General features: G+C 44.7%; 1 protein-coding gene across 6 annotated transcripts in view; it reads right to left on the reverse strand.

The window, feature by feature from the left end:
• Positions 1-399: 399 nt before the first annotated feature.
• LOC118377089 (fibroblast growth factor 13) overlaps positions 400-23,738 on the reverse strand; it is a 197,694-nt gene continuing 174,355 nt past the window's right edge. For all 6 annotated transcript variants that reach the window (XM_052509353.1, XM_052509351.1, XM_052509350.1 and 3 more), the window contains 2 exons: positions 5,085-5,283; positions 400-2,322 (listed from right to left, as the gene is read on the reverse strand). In XM_052509353.1, coding sequence (XP_052365313.1) covers positions 2,186-2,322; positions 5,085-5,283 — 336 coding nt within the window. In that variant the 3' untranslated portion in view covers positions 400-2,185. The remainder of the gene's footprint in view (positions 2,323-5,084; positions 5,284-23,738) is intronic.

A 23,738-nucleotide genomic window follows, 5' to 3' on the forward strand; every position in this document is an offset into this window, starting at 1 on the left:
GTTCTGAGGGCAAAAGGGGGTGCAATTAGGCTGGTACTGGAGCCGTGACTCTGCAGGCATTTAAAGCCCAATCCTGTCTGTGTACGTATGGTTCCAGGTGATTCATCTGTGTCCAGAGGCCAAGAAGAGAGCAGGTGGATACGGCCTGGCTTTCTTCTCCTCTCAACCAACTCCTCAGGACCAGCAGTGTTCGAGTACCGTACTCCAGCCCCGCCTAGCTACACACCAGCCACAGCTACAACATTATAATCCCTGGCTGCATCAGTATGAACACTGTCGAGTTGTTGTGTTCTTTTTCATTGGTATATTCAATGTACCGGTATGCATCAGATCTGTCGTGAACAGAATGCCGAAAGGAGTGTGGAGTACGTCAGGAAAGGCAAAGAGACGTTTTAAAAGTATATCTTAATATAAACATTTTATTCAGTGCATTTTGTGTATACAACAAATAATAAACAACTTGGAAGGTAGCAGGCCGAGCGACAGCCATCTGCCCGTGCAGGTTGTTTTGGACTTTTGTCCTGGTAATTAGGAACACATGATCCAACATGGGTTAATACACATAGCCTACATCATGCACTATAGCTCTATAGTCCAGAATCCCCTGCCGTCTCCCATGCAATAGATATGTTCACTTCAAAAACCCCCAAAGGAAACGAAAGACAAACCAAGCCTCCCAGTAGCATGTTCCATATGAACAAGGTATGTAGCTGAAGGGAAGGAGTACTAAGCCCCAGAAAGGGTCCTTTTCGTACACAACCGTGTTTGTACATGCCCTGTGCAAGAAAGGGAAGAGTTTGATGTTTCTTTCTTTTATTCATTTTCTTATTTTTTCTTGTTCACTTTTACAAATATGACATATCCTATAAAATGTTTAAGCCACCTAAAATTCCACAGTATATTTTCCCCCATTATTATATATAGAAAATTGTCACCACGATAAGTTACTCAAACACGAGACAAGTCCTGGATGGGGGCCGTCACCATATCCTTATATGGTGAACTGAATTGGCCAATAAGAGTCAACAAAGGGGAACGGGGCAAGGCATGACACAAGCACTGGATTGGAGAACAGACCACAGGGACAGAAGACAATGTGACACAATAGAAACAGAAGGCGGGGACACTGAACAGTCAATTCATACCAAACTCAACCGGAGAGCTCACCAGTAATAATAGTCTCCTTCCCTTGAGCTTTCTACTACTTCCTACACCACAGAGTCCCTTCGAGCTCTTTTTTTCTTCTCTTTCCCTCTCTTTATGCAGTCTCTTTCTTCACTTTCTTTCTCTCATCAAAAATGTACGTGAAGAAAAATAATTCAACAACTTCCAGCTGCATCTCTATACTGGTTTGACTGCTTAAAGGGACACTCTTTCAGCTCAGTCTTTGGTTCGCTGAAATCCCTTTCACTGTGGAGACCGCTACAAAAACACAAATACTGAGGAGGGGGAGGAGGGGAGAGGGAAAAAAAAAGAAGGTCTCAGCTAGAAAATTAGCAAAGTAAAGGTGCCGCTATGGCGTTGTCGCTCAAACAGCGAGTGCCACAGGCTTTTCCGATTATTCTCCAGGTCAGCTGAATGTAGGCTTTTTGTTTTAATGCTAGAGAGCTCAAGTCTCTTCTGAGCTTGTGCACTAGAAGGCAGGAGAGCTACCGTTACAGCTGGCTGCGGTTGCAGCTTCGCTAAAGCTGAACCCCCGGGGGGATTGGCTTCGTATACATAGAAGCATCATGGATGACACACGGAAACAGGGGACTTCTCCATCCACTGCAGCCCCAGCAGCCCAGACCCTCACTAGTTGCCCTGACCACCTGCCTCTCTACCTGCCTGCCTGCCTGCCAGATATGACTGGGTAGGTGTCTATATGATCAGGACCTATAAGTAAAAGTAGTTGTTATCTGCAGGAAGTAAACAAAAAACCATAAAAGATGAGCTAACTGGTACACAGTTCTTACCACCAGAGAGTGACCAACAGAATACGGCTCACGGTGTAATGTGGTTGGCTGTTGACAGTATGGTGAGAGATATGGAGCCTAATCAAGTGTGGTGATTGGTTGGTGGTAGTGGTGGTGTTCAATGTTGTCCTGAACTGCCGATGGTTTTGGAGAGAGAAGTCTGCTTGGAAGCCACGCTCTTCTGAGGGTGAGGTGTCTTCTTACGTCTACCCCGGCCCGCCGACGCCTGGCTACGTGGACTCGTTCTGGCTCACCGTCTTGCCTCCGTTGAGCACGGCCGAGGCACTCCGGGACTTGGTTGGCGTGCCGCTGCCGGAGCGCGAAAACTCTGTCAGGTCGTGGAGGGAGGGTTCCCTGTACATGGCCACTGTGGGACAGACAGACATACGGGGCAATGGTAAGACACATGGATAAGGCTGCTAGTGTAGATGAGTGGATCCGAGCAGTAGAACAGAATAAAATTGAATATAACAGAATAGAATTGCATTGTCCATCTGGAGATGCACATTTTCCTCTCTAGCCGGACCAAGTTCTAGTCTATTCTATTGCTCAATTCCCTCCGATCATATCACTGTATATCTTAACATAATGTACAGCCCTTAAATATGCAGAAGGGAGTAAGAAAAAGCCAGGACAAGGCATTTATTTAGGACAGAAAGTACTTATAGCCACTGCCTTACATTAACTATTCAGGAGCTTGGACCCTTCTCATTGAAGTGTATGGCAGCACTCCGAGCTAAAGCAAGCTCGTTTGCATCTCTTAAACGTTTCAGAAGAAACACCAGAGGTTCTGATCTCTTTAGTCTTTAGGAGCCACTCCTTAAACAGCCTCTTGCCAGAATATGCTTTGATGTGTGGTCTCTCCAAAGATACTTCCTTCCCTTAGCCTTGGCTTTCTGGTGACAGCAGCACGCTTCACACAAAGAATCCCTGCGCACACGAGTCAATCAATAGTGGACTTCAGTGGGAAGCTGTGTGGGATCGATACTGGGCTTATTAGCCATGGCATTATGCAACTCTAATGCTGGAGGATGACCTGGAGGTCAGTCCATCTCACCGCTGGGGCCGTTCATCCTTAGTTCATGTACGCTTCTCCTCTACCAACCATCCCTCTATTTCTTTCTCTACTGTATATCTCCCTCTTCGACCTAGGAGCTTTAACACACACACACACACAAGCTTTATTTCTCTCTCTCTCCCATCTCCCATCTCCTAGTCTCGATAAGCACTCGATCTAAGATGTAGGGAGATAGAGAACAGTGCCTTTTTGTCATGGTTTGTAGTTTTGCAATGAAAGCAAGGTACAATTTTCCGGAGATAAAAGCGAGATCCCATATTTACTTCATTATGACAACTTTATTTTGCCATTTGTCTGCAATTCTTCTTCCTCTTAGAAAGCCAAAAATGTGTCATATTTATCACATTGCCTTATTATACAGCTTATTCCCTCCCTCCCTCCTCATGATCATTCTCTGGCTATTGCTCTTCAGTGTGTTTGGGCCCCCTGGTCGGGCTGTTAAATGTAACCCAAAAGCTATTACAGTGATCAGAGACTTGTATTTTTAATGAGCTACTGGTCGGTCGGTCGGAGGATAAGAGCAGCCAAGCCAACCGCAAAACCGTTAGAGAAAGCATCATCATCACCGCTGTCTGCTTGCTGTACCTTTCTGCCCTTGTGAAAAAGGGGTTGAAAGAGATTCAAAGCCCAGTGCATTACTCTCCAACGCCCTCCTGCCCCAATTTAGGGACTACAACTTCTTGTAATCTTTTAACCATGATTTTCAGGTCTGTACACAAACAGGGTAACAATATATTTGTAAATCATGCAACCACCAAAGAAGCTTGGAACTTGACGGATCCAAATGACGAAACGACTGAATGTCTGATCAGATATTTCTAAATAAATTGCTACCCGCTTGGTGCTCTCGTCGGTTGAGTAATTTGCGTCACCAGTGGTTCCTTTCTTTAATGGGGATTTTTTTGGTCTAAAAGCTCATCCTTTCATCTCGTGGAAGTGGAGTCCAGACACTCTCAGTTTTATCTTGTTCTCTCTGTTGACAGGTAAGCCTGTATCTTGTTCTAGATGAAAGAGCTGTGGCCTTTTCAACATCATGAACAGATCCATCTATCCAGCACACAATCATCCCCCCTCCTTCCATGAGGCACCTGGCTTGGTTGGGTGGAGGTGGGGCGCTTCTTCCTCACCATGACATTTGTGTTAAAAAGCCTAGCTGTCTCTATTCAAACAGGCAGCACTTTATCATTCCCGCAGCTTTTCGGCATGGACACTGCCAATGCCTTTTCCACTGTCTGGCTCCAATGAAGTATGAATAGGTTTTGGGGAGTGCTCAATAGCCCTGTCCACACACCGTTGCCTCAGAGCAGGAAGCCTGACGGCAGGAGGGGGGCTGAGAGCAGCCTTTCCCCAGGCTGTAGGGAGAGACTACCCGCAGAGAGATAGAGAGAGAAAGAGAGAGAGAGATTTCATCAAAAGGAAGCGTGGTGTTTTTTTCTGGAAAGTCTCCCATTTATACAAATAACCGCTGCCAAAGCTCAGTGCTCCAGGCCATAGTGAATCACCAATAAACGTTCAATTGCATTGTAATGGGCTTGGGAGAATAATGAAGAAACTTTCTGAAAAAAGTAAAGTTACCTAAGAAACATCTTATTATCCTTTATTGCAGGGATCACCAACTAAATTTAGTCGCGGGCCTATTTTTTCTTGAGAGAAATCATTTGGAGACTGCAAATTGACAGCAAAAAGCCCATACAGATATAATGTCTGACTAAAACATTGTCTCTCTATTATGCGTGGGAATACTTCGGAACAGATTTCTCAAATTAAAATAACTTGGAACAGATTTCTCAAATTAAAATAACTTGGAACTGATTTCTCAAATTAAAATAACTTGGAACAGATTTCCTGGTGTTTTTACAGTCTATTATGTCCAACAATATTTTTTTTTTGCATTTTTCTTTAAACATTTTTCTTTGTGGGGGCTCAGAAAACATGGGGAGGGCCAAATAAAACCCTCGGCCCACGCGCCACCAGTTGGGGAACCATGCTCTATTGTCTCCAATATAGAGCCAAGCCAAGCACCCTATAGGAAGAAAGATGGACAGTCTCACCTTTCAAAGGCTTGGGGAGGAAGTGGGCTGCTGGCTTGTTCTTCTTCACGTGGTTGCCCTTCATTATCTCCCCCTCTTTATTCAGACCAAGGTACCAGCCCCTACCAGACTGCTGCTGTCTGTAGATCATGGAGGAGTAGGTCACGTAGTAGTTCTCAAACACTGACTCTTTGAACTTGCACTCCGGGGTGAAGTGTTCCTGAGGAGAGGAAAGAAAGAGAGGGAGGGAGGAGAGGAGAAGACTGAATGAGCCATGGCTGAAGGAGGAGGGTGGCCACTGATCAGAGAGGTTTTGAGAGTCCTTCTTGTTTCTCGCTTTTTAGCAAATGAGAGACACTGAGACATGAAGCGCCGTTACTTAAGAAACAAGAGATGGCGGCACAACTCAAACACACCCACCCACGCACACGCACGCACGCACACGCACACACACTCAGGGGTTGAAAGATCCTTCCAGCTCCATCTAATTCAAGACATTTCACCTCTCAGTGCTTACCACATTACCACAGTATTTTCAAAGGCTCTTATGTTCATTATAGTAAATAATTCATAGCTTTATGCCATAGATTCAACATTCACTCGCATTTTACTCTGCGTTATTAATAATATATGGGACAATTAATAACAACATTTGTTGGAGGACGGGCACTCTGTTTATATGTAGCTTCTATTTGTTAGCCAGTCCTTCACCAGACTATCTAGCAGCAGTGTGTGCGTCCATCTGCACAAGTGTGTTTGTGTGTGTGGCATGTGTGTGTGTGTTTTTACAGAGGTTATGTAATGTCCAGGCAGAGGCTCCGCTGTCTCTCATCCACTAATGAATTGGCTGTTCTGAGGAGCACAGAACACAATCTACAGGGGACTCCTGGGACACTTAAAAAAGCTATTTGTCAGATTTGCTCTATCTTCCTCTCTCTCTCTATCCCTTTCCCTTTTGCGCTCTCTCTCTTTACATATACAGTATATCTCTCTCTCTTTCTTTCTCTCACTCTCTTTCCCCCCCTCTCTCTCTCTCTCTCTCTCTCATATATATATATATTTAATAATTGTAAAAATTCCCTTTCTTAGGTCAGTTAGGATCACCACTTTATTTTAAGAATGTGAAATGTCAGAATAATAGTAGAGAATAATAGAGAATGATTTATTTCAGCTTTTATTTCTTTCATCACATTCCCAGTGGGTCAGAAGTTTACATACACTCAATTAGTATTTGGTAGAATTGCCTTAAAATTGTTTAACTTGGGTCAAACGTTTTGGGAAGCCTTCCACAAGCTTCCCATAATAAGTTAGGTGAATTTTGGCCCATTCCTCCTGACAGAGCTGGTGTAACTGAGTCAGGTTTGTAGGCCTCCTTGCTCGCACAAACCTTTTCAGTTCACACCTTTTCAGTTCTGCCCACAGATTTTCTATAGTATTGAAGTCAGGGCTTTGTGATGGCCACTCCAATATCTTGACTTTGTCGTCCATAAGCCATTTTGTCACAACTTTGGAAGTATGCTTGGGGTCATTGTCCATTTGGAAGACCCATTAACTTCCTGACTGATGTTTTGAGATGTTTCTTCAATAAATACACATAATTGTCCTTCCTCATGATGCCATCTATTTTGTGAAGTGCACCAGTCCCTCCTGCAGCAAAGCACCCCCACAACATGATGCTGCCACCCCAGTGCTTCAAGGTTGGGATGGTGTTCTTCGGGTTGCAAGCCTCCCCTTTATTCCTACAAACATAACGATGGGCAATTATGGCCAAACAGTTATTTTTGTTTCATCAGACCAGAGGACATTTCTCCAAAAAGTACGATCTTTGTCTCCATGTGCAGTTGCAAACCGTAGTCTGGCTTTTTTATGGCGGTTTTGGAGCAATTTCTTCTTCCTTGCTGAGCGGCCTTTCAGTTTATGTCGACATAGGACTCGTTTTACTGTGGATATAGATACTTTTGTTCCGGTTTCCTCCAGCATCTTCACAAGGTCCTTTGCTGTTGTTCTGGGATTGATTTGCACTTTTTGCACCAAAGTACATCTCTAGGAGACAGAACGCGTCTCCTTCCTGAGCGGTATGACGGCTGTATGGTCCCATGGTGTTTATACTTGCATACTATTGTTTGTACAGATGAATGTTGTACCTTCAGGTGTTTGGAAATTGCTCCCAAGGATGAACCAGACTTATGGAGGTCTACATATTTTTTCTGAGGTCTTGGCTGATTTCTTTTGATTTACCCATGATGTCAAGCAAAGAGGCACTGAGTTTGAAGGTAGACCTTGAAATACATCCACAGGTACACCTCCAATTGACTCAAATGATGTCAATTAGCCTATTAGAAGCTTCTAAAGCCATGACATAATTTTCTGGAATTTTTCCAAGCTGTTTAAAGGCACAGTTGACTTAGTTGATGTAAACTTCTGACTTCAACTGTATATCTATTTTCTCTTTACTTCTCTCTCTTCCCTTTACTTCTCACTGACACTCACCCTCTCTCTCTCTTTCTCTCTCAAGCACTTCATTTTGTTTATCAAGTCTACATTGTGTCATATCTCCTGCTCTCTTCTACTCTAACCTTTCCATATTTTGTTGTCTCTGATTGAACCATTTTCTACGTTCTAAAGCACAAAGCTGTTTTTTTTTAATGCAACTCTCCCCAGGAAACTCTGACGTGGCTGTGTGTACGTGTTTTTGTCTCGGTTATAGTTGTATAGATTATTCATTAATTAGAGCTGGGAGGAGAGGGGCTGGGTGCGTGAACAGGGAGGGGGAATGATCTTTTGAGACAACTGTTGCTGCCCTACTAGAGCACTGTAATGTTCTTCCTGGTCTCACTGTTGCCTACTAATTACCTTACAACTGCTTCCTGACTTATTGGCTTCCCAGGAAACAATCTATGCATTCCAGCATGCAGTGGAAGAAATACCAATAAGCTAAATCTGGGGTATTCTAATCTGAGCCTGGAGGTTCGAAGCTATGACGGTTAGCACCCTTCCAGGAACTAATTTAGACCTGGGAAAACAGGTAAGTGGACTCTGGTCAATCAATGACAATGATAAATCAAGTAATCACCAGGAAAAAGGAACATCAGAAAAAACCCGACACTTGGTTAACCTACAGTATAATAGCAGTCATATGGTAACTTGGCAATCACTTTAGAAAGGAGAAGAGAATTGGCATGTTTTCCAGATTGGGTAAGTATTACTCAGAAGGCAGTATTACTCAGAGTTTCATCACAGTGGATGTCAGTCACAAGATAGGTGACATGTGTCCCCTGTGTCCCCTGGCATGGACACAGATCTGTTGTGTGACCATGACAAATTACAGAATGTGTCACTGTCAGTCACTCATCAATAATCCCTTCAGACTTTCCAAGCACAATACTACTCCAAAGATCTTCACTAGATTGAATGCACAGTGTGTCTTTGTCTAGCTATGCATTCACTCTGGACGGGAGTCGCTACACGTGTACAGTGCACTCCACTTACTGTATACAAATCACAGACCTCTTATAGTGATCGAAAACTATTTTTGAAAGAAGCAATTGTTGAAAGCTTCTCTTTGACTCACCAACTCTCTCTCTCTTTCCCTCTCTCTCCTCTGAACCAATGGCCTCAATGCAGTGCAAGTGGCCCCTACAGTCCCTCATCTCCCATCCTGTATCACAGCAACCCAGACGCAGCGAGCCTGTCCCAGGCATGGAGAATCAGCCCTGCTACCTGGCTCTTAGCCAAACTCAGTGTAGATAAGTATTCTCATCTCATCTCTCATCCTCCCTCGTCTCTGTCACTCCCAGAGACTGGCCGGGCCCAGACCATGGTGACAGGAACACTGCTGATGTCACACCGCGCCGGTGACATGGCACCTCCACGGGGACTTCCTGTCAGCTCAGCCCCAGCTCACAGCTAAGCCGCCATGACACCGGAGGCGACCGGTGGGGACCGCAATCCATTTGTCTAAATGTTAGGAGCACCAGAAGGGCTTAGAGAACAGACTAGGATCAATGAGGCGAGGAACGTCTACAGTAGCATCCCTGTCTACGATGTCAGTTAGGGCAGAGGCCACATCTGCTGCAGTCTGCTCTGCCTTTGACCACTGACTATAGCCAGCCTCTGTTAGGAGCACAGTCCTCAACCATCCTTCCGGAAAATGGCGCTTTTCCCGTGATATAACTGTCCTGCTAGGGCGCGACCACAGCTAATGATTCGGCTTGAAGGTCAGATTCATTAAACCAACTGAACCTTTGTACCCTGTGCTAGGATAGGATAAGTAATCCTTCTCACCCCCCTTTAAGATTTAGATGCACTATTGTAAAGTGACTGTTCCACTGGATGTCATAAGGTGAATGAACCAATTTGTAAGTCGCTCTGGGTAAGAGCGTCTGCTAAATGACTTAAATGTAAATGTAAAATGTACCCAAATGCAAATCTGCTTTCGGAGAGAAGGATCGGATTAAACTCGTTTTTAGTTCTATCTGGTGAAAGGTAATTCATTATAATTACGTTACTAACATAACCAAAAACAATGCAGGGGAGGTGACAAATGAGGACGATTTTGAAATTGACGTTTATTTTCCCAAAACACAAAACTGGGTTGAATGTTTGCAGGCAACAAATGTAACACCTCGGACAACAACATCCTGAAAACAAGAGTCAGCAGCCTAAAGAGCCAGTAATGGTGGTGTCTTTCTCCTGCATGCTTTTTCCCCCTGTTCTTTGGCCATGCGCAACCTGCCTCTCTCTGACCGCCAAGCCCGGGCATTTGTCTTGCGGTGTGGAGGCTGAGAGCAGTTAGTTAAAAGGCAGCATGTTTTTCTCTCTCCCTCACTGCTCTTCAACTCTTTCCTCCCCGAGTCCCCCCACCCCCATTACTCACTTCCCCAATGTATCTTCCCGATATCCTGCTCTTCCTCATCTCCCTCTCTCTGTGATCACCATGGTGAGCAAACAGTGTAGCTCGCACAGATAGGCACAGACACTTTTAGAGCCAAGATGGGATTGCCAGCCGGCCCTGTTCCATTCTAAGGAAGAAAGAAGAAACTGACACAAGGAGGAGCCAAGATGGAGGGAAACCCTAGTCCTATTGTATTGGAGTGTCTCTATGATCGACAAGAGGCAGCCAGATCCACTTGACTGGGCTCCTCCGGCTCCAGTATTTTCTCCCTCTGTCAATAGTAATGGCTAGTGTTCAGTGAAACCCACGGTGCAGTGAAAAAAGGCACACACCACTTTAATCCCAACTCTCTGGAGGTAGACAGAGCGAGACACATCTCGGCAAATTGGAGCGAGGGAACATCACATCATATCTGCATGGAAATGATCTCAGTCATGTGCCCTCCTCTCCTCCCCCACACCTGGCTGTCTATGAGTGGAGTGGTTTGGGTAAATGTACTTTAAATGATCCCATTAAAATACATGCCTTTCCTTGAAGCACGGGACAATGTAGAGAGCAACAGCAGTGAGCTGATGAGTCCCCTTGTTGAAATGCTGCACAGCTGGAAGGCTTCACACACATCAAGGGGCTGGGAGCTGAGAGATGTGCTTTTAGTGTAGGCAGCAATTATTACAGTGTCCTGTACTGTGCAGACAGTAAGAACATCGTTGTGTAACGGACTACAGTATTAAAGCCCTATATGTGAACAACGAGATTAAAGATGAAAGAGATAGTTATTCTGTGCAGTGTGTCGTGCAGCCACAGTGGAGACAATCATAGAGACATTACCAAGCTGTGATAAAAGAAAACCACACTGCGTACCCCTCAGTTAGTCAGTCAGTTAGTCAGTCACGTTGCTGGGAGCTTTATGGTACATATCTCATTTGCTTTTATTGCGTCTCACCCTTCTCCGCCCAGTCACCATCCTGCGCCCCACTGTACCTCCCCCAAAGGGTATTCCCTGTCTCAGAGGTGACTGAGTGTGTGTGTGGTGTATGTGTGTGTGTGTGTGTGTGTGTGTGTGTGTGTGTGTGTGTGTGTGTGTGTGTGTGTGTGTGTGTGTGTGTGTGTGTGTGTGTGTGTGTGTGTGTGTGTGTGTGTGTGTGTGTGTGTGTGTGTGTGTGTGTGTGTGTGTAAAAGTGTGAGACAGAGAAAGTGATTGATAGAGAAAGAGGAAGGGAGGTGGTGGGGTAATGATGTATGTGTGGGTGTATAAGCAAGAGTATCAAATCAAAATGTATTTGTCACATGCGCCGAATACAACAAGTATAGACCTTACCGTGAAATGCTTACTTACAAGCCCTTTGCCAACAGTGCAAGAAGAGTTAAGAAAATATTTACCAAGTAAACTAAAGTAGAAAATACAATTTTATGAAGGGTAACACAGTAACATAACAATACCGAGGCTATATACAGGGGGTACGGTACCGTGTCGGTACTGTGTCAATAGTCCAGTGGCCATTTGATTAATTGTTCAGCAGTCTTATGGCTGTTAAGGAGCCTTTTGGTCCTAGACTTGGCGCTCCGGTACCGCTTGCAGTGTGGTAGCAGAGAAAACAGTCTATGACTTCGGTGACTGGAGTCTCTGACAATTATATGGGCTTTGCTCTGACACCGCCTATTATATAGGTCCTGGATTGCAGGATGCTTGGCCCCAGTGATGTACTGGGATGTACGCACTACCCTCTGTAGCACCTTACAGTCAGATGCCGAGCAGTTACCATACCAGGCGGTTATGCAATCGGTCAGGATGCTCTTGATGGTGCAGCTGTAGAACCTTTTTAGGATCTGGGGACCCATGCTAAATCTTTTCAGTCTCCTGTGAGGAAAAGGATATGTTGTGCCCTCTTCATGACTGTCTTGGTGTGTTTGGACCATGATAGTTCATTGGTGATGTGGACACCAAGGAACTTGAAACTCTCGACCCGCTCCACTACAGCCCCGTTGATGAGAATGTGGGACTGTTCGGCCCGCCTTTTCCTGTAGTCCACAATCAGCTCCTTTGTCTTGCTCATATTGAGGGAGTGGTTGTTGTCCTGGTACCACACTGCCAGTTCTCTGACCTCCTCCCCATAGGCTGTCTCATCGTTGTCAGTGATCAGGCCTACCACTGTTGTCGTCAGCAAACATAATGATGGTGTTGGAGTCGTGTTTGGCCACACGGTCGTGGGTGAACAGGGAGTACAGGAGAAGACTAAGTATACACTCCTGAGGGGCCCCAGTGTTGAAGATCAGCGTGGTAGATGTGTTGTTGCCTACCCTTACCACCTGGGGGCGGACGTTGCCTGTAATCCAGGGCTTCAGGTTGGGATATGTACGTACGGTCATTGTGGGCACGATGTTGTCGATGCACTTATTGATGAAGCCGATGACTGAGATGGTATACTCCTCAATGCCATTGGATGAATTCCGGGAACACATTCCAGTCTGTGCTAGGAAAAAAATAGTCCTGTGGTGTAGCATCCGCGTCATTTGACCACTTCCATATTGAGCGAGTCACAGGTACTTGCTGCTTTAGTAAGCAGGAACCTGGAGGATAGAATTATGGTCAGACTTGTCAAATGGAGGGCAGGGGAGAGATATGTATGCATCTCTGTGTGTGGAGTAAAGGTGGTCTAGAGTTTTTTTCCCCCTCTGGTTGCACATGTGACATGCTGGTAAAAATGTGGTAAAACTGATTTAAGTTTCCCTGCATTAAAAGTCCCTGCCACTAGGAGTGTCACTTCTGGGTGAACATATTATTGTTTGCTTATGGCCTTATAGGGTTGGCTGAGTGTGGTCTTAGTTCCAGCATCGGTCTGTGGTGGTAAATAGACAGCTACAAATAATATAGATGAGAACTCTCTTGGTAGATAGTGTGGTCTACAGCTTATCATAAAGTACTCTACCTCGGGCGAGCAATATCTTGAGACTTCTTTAATATTAGACATTGCGCACCTGCTGTTATTGACAAAAAGACACACACCCCCACCCCTCATCTTCCCAGAGTATATGTGTGTGTGTGTGTGTGTGTGTGTGTGTGTGTGTGTGTGTGTGTGTGTGTGTGTGTGTGTGTGTGTGTGTGTGTGTGTGTGTGTGTGTGTGTGTGTGTGTGTGTGTGTGTGTGTGTGTGTGTGTGTGTGTGTGTGTGTGTGTGTGTGTGTGTGTGTGCGTGCGAGAGAGATCAATGGGTGGCTAAGGTGTGTTTATGTGGGTGTGTGTGTCTGAGCAGAGTGAAGTGTGTGTGTGTTTGTATGATAATTCTGCCCCTTAGGTCCTGCTCAATCTCTTTTCCATCCCTCTTGGCTCATATCTTTTTCTCTAAACTTCAAGCCTTGACACTGTCCATCTTTCTATGAGCCGCTCTCTCTCTTTCCCCATACACTGCTCAACACACATTTCACTCTCTCTCCCGATTCTCCTATCTTTCCCTCTGTCCCCATTTCTCCAGCTCATCATTTGCTCTGGCACTATGTCAAGCTCTTTAATCGTATCTATCCCTCTCTCTCCCCTGCACGCACCGATTCCCCATCTCTCCACTTTCAATAGGGCTGACATATCTCATTCTTTTAAGAGGTGTCTTCTATGCTCACTGACTCAGCGGCTGTCTATATAACCCTCTCTACACATACACATGTACAGCGCACATGCACAATCTTTCAGTGTCTTTCACCATAAACCCTGCCTCTGCTTACAGACATACACACATAAACACATGTCCTCTCCTCTCCCAGGCATCACAGTAATTTCTCTAGAGGCTGGAGGGAGGGGGTCAGATTTACAGCAGTGGAGGGATACCCCAGTCCAGGTTAGCGATAGCGACTTAGCGCTTTACGACCCGATAGCTTCAGCAAAGGGGGAGACGTTTACAGGCTGACGCCAGCACTGAGTGTAACTTACTGCAAGAGGTTTCCCCAGCCCATCTGTAATATCACGACACACACAGTGACATAGGCATAACTCACTACAGATGTAGGATCTTAATTTGAGACAGTTTGCTACGTCAGGACAATAATCTTGCAGCAACAGGAAATGTGAATTATTATGCGGGTTATAAACAATTTGTAGGGGTTGATAAATTTTTCGGAAGGGAAAATCAAGTCTGAAATGTCAAAGTGGAAATTACAAACTTCTGAAGCATTTTTAAACCTCAAATAAGTTAAGTTTCTGCATTACAGGAAAGGTCTCCTTAATCAGGGTGATCAAATTAAGATCCTACATCTGTAGAACTAGCACTACAATACCACAGTCCATGAGTCTCATACAGGGTAATGCATATTCAATACCTTGCTGTATCTGTACCATGAAAGAACACACAATCAATTACTATTTACTCTGAAATTGTAATCAAATGAATGCATTGGTAGAAATTAAAACCCAATACTGTTGCAAGCCGCGAACTGGTATAATGAGAAATACTACTATAATGGATCTGATCTTTCCTGTAAGAACAAACGAGCACAAATCCATGGTGCCATTCTCGTGTGTGAACCCAGTGCTCATATCCTACTATATCTGAAATGACACCAATTATGCCAATAGAATTAAGGCTGAGCTGGTGTCTTTAGAGCAGTGTAAAAGCCTGGGAGACTCACAAAGCTAATGGTGCCGCCGCCACTCACTCTCCCAAACAAATCCGTCCAAATGCCTTCCCTTTCAATGGCCCCCGTCTTTTAGTGGCAGTGGAATAACAAGTACCTTTCTCTCTCCAGATAAAAAAGTACATTTACAATGTCCATTGGTTTAGAAAAGATTTGGAGGATCTAAGCAGGTGGAAAAGACCATTGCAAATACAAACACACACACACACACACACACACACACACACACACACACACACACACACACACACACACACACACACACACACACACACACACACACACACACACACACACACACACACACACACACACACACACACACACACACACACACACACACACACACTGTGGCTGCTTAATGACTCAGCTCAGTGGAGAGGATCCCTGGGATAGGGAAGGCTATTTTGCAGCGGTAGTGTGCTTATGGGTGGAAAAATAGGGGTGGGAGCCAACTGCATATCTCATGGCTGCTTACCACCATGCAAACATTAACATGCTCAAACATACAAACACAGGCCATACCCACAGGGACAGAAGAAGAGTATTAACAGTAAAACACCTTCATTCTTTCATTTTTGTCAGTATAACCTAATTATTTTCAGAAACTCTCCATATGTTACATAAGAGCTGAACAATTCTAACATCAGCTAATTCTGAAACCAAAACTCCAATGATTCCATTCCTTTCACACGTCTTAGCGTCTCCATATCCACTCGTTTCCCCATCTGCTACATGTAGGCATCTTCTTGCCAACTTCCCTTTTGAAGGAGGAAGAACCTCCCTGGCCCTTCAGACAAGACTGGAGCCCCAGTAACACACAGGAAAAAAACAAATGACCAAACTTCAAAAGGGCACCTCTGGAAAAACACCACAGAAACTATTTATACTAGTGAGCTCGTCCTTTTAAAGAGGACAGTGATCTCCAAATGAACGCTCCAATGATCACCATGTATCACAGGGTAGTAGGTGCCAGGCTCACCGATTTGAGTGTGTCAAGAACTGCGACGCTGTAGGTCAACTTGACACAAATGTGGGAAGCATTGCAGTCAACATGAGCCAGCATCCTTGTGGAACGCCTTCGATATCTTGTAGAGTCCATGCCCCGACAAATTAAGGCTGTTCTGGGGCCTCCTGAGTGGTGCAGTGGTCTAAGGCACTGCATCACAGTGCAAGCTGTGCCACTAGAGATCCTGATTTGAGTCTAGGCTCTGTCGCCGCGGCCATGACCGGGTGACCCATGGGGCGGTGTACAATTGAGGAGGGTTTGGCCAGCCGGACGGGATGTCCTTGTCCCATCACCCTCTAGCGACTCCTGTGGCGGACCGGGTGCACACTGATGCACGCTGACAACGTTGCCAACTCTGTTGGTCATTGGTGCGGCTGGCTTCCGGGTTAAGCGGGCATTGTCAAGAAGTAGTGCGGCTTGGCAGGGTCGTGTTTCAGAGGACGCATGGCTCTCGACCTTCGCCTCTCCCGAGTCCGCACGGGAGTTGCAGCGATGGGTCAAGACTGTAACTACCAATTGGAGACCACGAAATTAGGGGGGGACAATGTTGAGGCTGTTCTGAGGGCAAAAGAAGGTGCAACTCAATATTAGGAAGGTGTTCCTAATATTTTGTACAACCAGGGTAACTAATTGCCAATAGCCTACCTGATTATAAAACATACCATACAGAATGTCTGCAGACACTGCAAAAACATTCACCACATCTTAGTGACAATGGTGTGTATGGAGATATTTTCCCTTCGACGACATGAAAAGCCTGTTTTATGATATCTGTATTTTTCAGCAAAGGGGAGAAGACAGTTGTGACAAACTGCGAGGAGCTGAATAGTACATATGAGGCAGGATGAAATAGAACTAGAAAGGGGCAGAGAGGAGAGTAGAGAGGACGGAGGAAAATACATGTTTAATTGATTCCCTCTCGTCCCACACTGTGCCTCTGCTGGATGAATACTTTTCACTGGTGCATCCTGGCTCACCCACACATGTACTAAACACTCTTACTCTCACTCCTTCCTTTCCCTCACTCTCTCTCTCTCTCTCTCACGCGGACAGAACATGGATAAGCAGATGACAAAAGCAAACACACACGACCACAGTAGATGATTATGTAAAAGGTGATATACCAAAATATCATAATGAGTACGCGATGTGAACATGCAATGATATGTACACCTATTAGACATATCGAGAGCTTGGGACTATAAGGTTCTATCAGCAAAAAGATGCTTCTGAGGTAATTGGCTTTACAGTTCTGAAACCTCATTGGTTTGAATAGTCTCAGCAATATTGATATTGTATTTGAACTCAACATTAATTGAGGTATTTTTTTGTTTTATATTTAAGTGATAATGCCCAAGAAGCCGGTCTTTGGAGGATATATTGGCACAGGTGTTGATATATCCTCCAAACACCGGCTTCGAGGGCATTATAACTTTTATACAACGGGTTACAAACATATTCAAATAATATACATATTTCCATAAAGAAATGTATTTTGATGAATCTCTTCATACTGTTTCCTCCTTCCGCAAGATATAGTCCCGACACAAATCTAGTATTGCTACCCAAGCAGGCTGGCCGTTCGTTCTATCGGTTCGGTTGCCAGAGACTCGACCCAGTCGTTCAGTCTTTTTGTTCTGTATCTATGGACGCGATCCAGTCGTTCGTTCTAAATGTTCCATTTCCATACTGGCTGGCAACGTTCTTATCCCTTGCTTGCTACTGTAGCTAGCCAACTACAGCTAATTTACAGTCACATCAAAAACTGCAGCCAGAATAACAGCAAAGTCGGTGCATTTGCATTTCTTTAAGTTGTTTCTAGTGACATTTATTTGGAAACATCCCTAACAATGAACTAATGAGGCGTGATTTTGCCTGTCATAGAAAATGTGCTCACTCATCACGACACTGTTGTTCAGAGGAGCTAGCCAACACAGTTAACACAATCACTTCAAACTGAAGCTGGAAAGACTGCAAACTAGCTGTACTTCGTTTTGTTTGTTTGTAGACCCACCTTTTGCAGCAATTACAGATGCAAGTCTCTTGGGGTATGTCTCTATAAGCTTGGCACATCTAGCCACTAGGAATTTTGCCCATTCTTCAAGGCAAAACTGCTCCAGCTCCTTCAAATTGGATGGGTTCCACTGGTGTGCAGCAATCTTTAAGTCATACCAGAGATTCTCAATTGGATTGATGTCTGGGCTTTGACTAAGCCATTCCAAGACATTTAAATATTCCCCTTAAACCACTCGAGTGTTGCTTTAGAAGTACGCTTAGAGTCATTGTCCTGCTGGAAGGTGAACCTCTGAAACAGGTTTCCCTCAAGAATTTCCCTGTATTTAGTGACATCCATCATTCCTTCAATTCTGACCAGTTTCCCAGTCCCTGCCGATGAAATAAATCCCCACAGCATGATGCTGCCAACACCATGCTTCACTGTGGGGATGGTGTTCTCGAGGTGATGAGAGGTGTTGGGTTTGCACCAGACATAGTGTTTTCCTTGATGGCCAAAAAGCTCAATTTTAGTCTCATCTGACCAGAGTACCTTCTTCATATGTTTGGGGAGTCTCCCACATGCCTTTTGGTGAACACCAAAAAAAAAGCAATGGCTTTTTTCTGGCCACTCTTCCATAAAGCCCAGGTCTGTGGAGTGTACTGCTTAAAGTGGTCCTATGGACAGATACTCCAATCTCCGCTGTGGAGCTTTGCAGATCCTTCAGGTTTATCTCTGCCATTGCGACTAGTGAGCTGTGCATTATTTCTCATTGGGTAAGTCAGTGAAACTGGAATTTTTTTAAAAGACTAATTTCCTCATTGTACAATATGTGTGTCTCCACACACCTAGGCTTTGTTGCCTCTCTGATTAATGGCCTCCTTGCCGGGTCTGTGAGTTTAGGCTGGCGGCCCTCTCTTGGCAGGTTTGTTGTGGTGCCATATTCTTTCCATTTTTAAAAATAATGGATTTAATGGTGCTTCGTGGGATGTTCAGATTTAGATATTTTTCATAACCAAAACCTGATCTCTATTTCTCCACAACTTTGTCCCTGACCTGTTTGGAGAGCTCCTTGGTCTTCATGGTGCCGCTTGCTTGGTGGTGTTGCAGACTCTGGGGCCTTTCAGAACAGGTGAATATATACTGAGATCATGTGACACTTAGATTGCCCACAGGTGGACTTTATTTAACTAATTATGTGACTTCTGAAGGTAATTGGTTGCACCAGATCTTATTTAGGGGCTTCATAGCAAAGGGGCGAATACAAACGCATGCACCAGGGTTTTTTCTGTTGAATTTTTTGAAACAAGTTATTTTTCTCATTTCACTTGACCAATTTGAAATATTTTGTGTATGTCCATTACATGAAATCCAAATAAATATCAATTTAAACTACATTTAAAATAGGGAAAAAGCCAAGGGGGATGAATACTTGTGCAAGGCACTGTAAATTGCTTGGATGGGCTGATGAGACATTGGATTGCTCAGTCAGATGGAACAGAGTAAATAGACATTTTGACATCATAGAGTTAGTCGGTAGTAACTTGTGGAATAGACACCGGCTGGAACGCAGTTTTAACCAATCAGCATTGAGGATTAGATCATTGAACAGAAAACGGTTATGTCAACAACTAAATTGTGACAAAAATGCGGATAGAACCTTGTACTGCCATGCTTTCGATATTCAGTACCAGTCAAACGTTTGGACACACCTACTCATTTAAGGATTTTTCTTTATTTGTACTATTTTCTACATTGTAGAGTAATAGTGAAGACATCAAAACTGTGAAATAACACACATGGAATCATGTAGTAAACAAAAAAGTGTTAAAATCAAATTATATTTTAGATTCTTTAAAGTAGCCACCTTGATGACTTGATGACAGCTTTGCACACTCTTGGAATTCTCTCAACCAGATTCACCTGGAATACTTTTCCAACAGTCTTGAAGGAGTTCCCACATATGCTGAACACTTGTTGGCTGCTTTTTCTTCACTCTGCGGAACAACTCATCCCAAACCATCTCAATTGGGTTGAGGTCAGGTCATCTTATGCAGCACTCCATCACTCTCCTTATTGGTCAAATAGCCCTTACACAGCCTGGAGGTGTGTTGTGCCATTGTCCTGTTGAAGAAGAAATGATAGTCCCACTAAGCGTTGCTGTGGAAATATTGAATCAAATATTTCTCAGATACCGGAGCTTGTGGATTAGAATAGGCTTTATTACAAAAAGTAACAAAGCCGAGCAATTCCATGGAACAACTGCCTTCTCTTGTTACAGACCTCAGGCTTTATAGATTTCCACTTTCAGATAACACACATGGTCACTCTCCTCTATGTAGATGATTAACACCCCTTGGCCTCTCGCCACCATTATCTTTCTGTCTCAAATCTAGCTTGTTTACAGATTCTATTGGTGGCGTAACCATAGCAACGATACAAAAAATAAGACACACACATAATGCAGGTGTCTGTCTAATGATACTCATAGGATTACATAATGGCTAACCCTAAGCCTGTAATGGCACACACATACATATATAATACAATCACATGCCTTAAAGCTAGTCACAGGACCAGGCAATGACTTCCCTCAGGCTTACAACAGCACTGGCATTCATACGTAATGCAATTGCATGTCTCAATGATAGTCACAGGACCAGGTAATGACTTCCCTCAGGCCTATAACAGCACAGGCATACATTTTCTGCTTACGTTCTCTTTTTACATGTCTAGTGATTAACTCCATGTTGACCCAGCTCTGATCATTCACCTGAGCTCAGCCTTTATTCTGCTTGCACACGTCTATTTAATTAACCTTATGTTGATTCTGCTCACTACTTCTGGGAGAATAGTCTAGATACTTGAAAATCACCCATAGTCATGAATTTTCTCCTACAGCGTAAACCAGATGGGATGGTGTATCGCTGCGGAATGCTGTGGTAGCCATGCTGGTTAAATGTGCCTTGAATTATAAATAAATCACTGACAGTGTCACCAGCAAAGCACCCCCACATCATCTCACCTCCTCCTCCATGCTTCATGGTGGGAACCACACATGCAGAGATCATCCGTTCACCTACTCTGTATCTCAGAAAGACACGGCGGTTGGAAACAGAAATCTCAAATGTGGATTCATCAGACCAAAGAACAGATTTTCACCAGTCTAATTTCCATTGCTCTTCTTATTATTGGTGTCCTTTAGTAGTGGTTTCTTTGCAGCAATTCAACCATGAAGGCCTGATTCACGCAGTCTCCTCTGAACAGTCGATGTTGAGATGTGTCTGTTACCTGAAATCTGTAAAGCATTTATTTGGGCTGCAATTTCTGAGCCTGGTAACTCTAATGAACTTATCCTCTGCAGCAGAGGTAACTCTGGGTCTTCCCTTCCTGTGGTGGTCCTCATGAGAGCAAGTTTCATCATTGCGCTTGATGGTTTTTTCAACTGCACTTGAAGAACCTGTCAAAGTTCTTGAAATTTTCAAGATTGACTAACCTTCATGTCTTTAAAGTAATGATGGACTGTTGTTTCTTTTTGCTTATTTGAGCTGCTTTTGCAATAACACGGATTTGGTCTTTTACCAAATAGGGCTATTTTCTGCATACCACCCCTACCTTGTCCCAACACAACTGATTGGCTCAAACGCATAAAGAAGGAAAGAAATTCCACAAATGTACTTTTAAGAAAGCACACCTGTTAATTGGAATGCATTCCAGGTGACTACCCCATGAAGCTGGTTGAGAGAATGCCAAGAGTGGCCAAAGCTGTCATCAAGGCAATGGGTGGCTGCTTTGAAGAATCTCAAATATAAAATATATGTTGATTTGTTAAACACTTTTTTGGTTACTACATGATTCCATATGAGTTATTTCATAGTTTTGATGTCTTCAATATTATTCTACAATGTAGAAAATTGTAAAAAAAAAAGAATAAGTAGGTGAATGAGTTGGTGTGTCCAAACTTTTGACTGGTACTTTATGTAATAACAAATTGCATAGAAGTTATTCAAACACACTTTCACAAACCCACTCTCACACTTTCACAACAGCTAGAGCTCTGCTACCTGACCAGAGCCCAACGGGCCCCGACATTATACATTGGGTAACGGCCGGGTTAGGCCTGGGTTTTCATCAATAACTAGGGTACGGGCAGGACATCACTAAATTAATCACTAACATTTTGAAGCTGACCCATACGCATGTGCTCTGCTGCGCAGTACAGTCATATCTGACTAAGACCATAACATGGTGTCAGAAGTGCTTCAACCTAGTCAAATTTAAGACAGGAGAGATTATTTCACAGAACATAATAATGTTCCTTGTCGGAGTTTAGAGTAATGAAAAGTAGCTAACAGGTAACTGCTCTCTCATCTCTCTTCATTGAGCAGAGCAGCCCAAGCGGAACCGTTGCTATGGATACTCACAGACTCAGAGCCTGCATGAGCAGAGTGCATGCAGAGCGAGCTGCATGCAGGGAGAGAGTGACAGACTGAAAGGAGCAGCTAATGGATTTTACTAACGGAGGAAGTTATTTCTGATTTCAGGTTTTGAGGCCGGGTCGTAAATTTGGCAGAAGGAATCAGGCCTGGGTAGGGTAGGGTCTGAACGTCGTTGTCATGGGTAGGGCTCGGGCTGAAAATTCATGCCTGTGCAGGGCTCTACACAAAGGTACTCAGATGAAGCAACACCACAGTAGCAGCCATCAGTCTCACTGGCTAGCCTACGTCCACCATTGATTGGGAATCTCCCTGAAAGGCTGGCCAGCCATTGGCTAAACCCCTCAACCCCCCCTTCTGTAAAGGGTGGTGCTCCTAGGCAACAGTTTACCATAACAGCACTGAGCACTCAGCCACACGAGGTTATCAGACACCCTGCTGAATACAGATTAAATTCAATCCATTCGCTAATTCAGCTCAAATGGAAAACCTTGCCTCCTCCCTCCACATCAACAACCGCTATCATCGAATTTACAAGGCTAAAAGCTATTTTGCTGCCGAAGGTTGCGCAATCTCAGTACGTAGGTGGCTGTGTAAGTGTGTATGCAAAATCCAAGGCTATAATCACCAGTAGTGTGCTAAATAAAGGTTTAGCACACTAGGCAATGTGTTGTTATCATGGCAAGTAATGACTGCTTTTAACGTTACTGCAGGTTGGGATCAAAGATAAACACACATATGAATACAACCTTAACAAATCATCAGAGAAATTAGAGCAATTGAACACTTCTGTAGCTCAGTTGGTAGAGCATGGCGCTTGTAACGCCAGGGTAGTGGGTTCGATTCCCGGGACCACCCATACGTAGAATGTATGCACACATGACTGTAAGTCGCTTTGGATAAAAGCGTCTGCTAAATGGCATATATATAACACGACCTTGAAGTTTTTTTTGTTTTTTAAAAACTGTTTTATGTGGTAATGAGTGAGAGGAGCAGAGGAGCGGGGGAGCAGAGGGAGAAAAGGAGCAGAGGAGAGGGGGAGCAGAGGAGAGGGGGAGCATAGGGAGCAGAGGGAGAAAAGGAGCAGATGGGTGGGGGAGCAGAGGGAGCAGATGAGGAGAGGAAAGGGGAGCAGAGGAGAGGGGGAGCAGAGGAGAGGGGGAGCATAGGGAGCAGAGGGAGAAAAGGAGCAGATGGGTGGGGGAGCAGAGGGAGCAGAGGAGGAGAGGAAAGGGGAGCAGAGGAGAGGGGAAGCAGAGGAGGAGAGGGAGCATAGGGAGAAAAGGAGCAGAGGAGCGGGGGAGCAGAGGGAGAAAAGGAGCAGAGGAGCGGGGGAGCAGAGGGAGAAAAGGAGCAGAGGAGCGGGGGAGCAGAGGGAGAAAAGGAGCAGAGGGAGCAGAGGGAGAAAAGGAGCAGAGGGAGCAGAGGGAGAAAAGGAGCAGATGAGCGGGGGAGCAGAGGGAGAAAAGGAGCAGAGGGAGCAGAGAGAGAAAAGGAGCAGAGGGAGCAGAGGGAGAAAAGGAGCATAGGGAGCAGAGGGAGCAGAGGAGGAGAGGAGAGGGGGAGCAGAGGAGAGGGGGAGCATAGGGAGCAGAGGGGGCAGAGGAGCAGAGGGAGCAGAGGAGGAGAGGGAGCAGATGGAGCAGAGGAGGAGAGGGAATAGATGGAGCAGAGGAGGAGAGGGAGCAGAGGAGGAGAGGGAGCAGATGGAGCAGAGGAGGAGA

This window comes from Oncorhynchus keta, chromosome 4 (genome assembly GCF_023373465.1).
Source record: "Oncorhynchus keta strain PuntledgeMale-10-30-2019 chromosome 4, Oket_V2, whole genome shotgun sequence".
Lineage (NCBI taxonomy): Eukaryota > Metazoa > Chordata > Actinopteri > Salmoniformes > Salmonidae > Oncorhynchus > Oncorhynchus keta.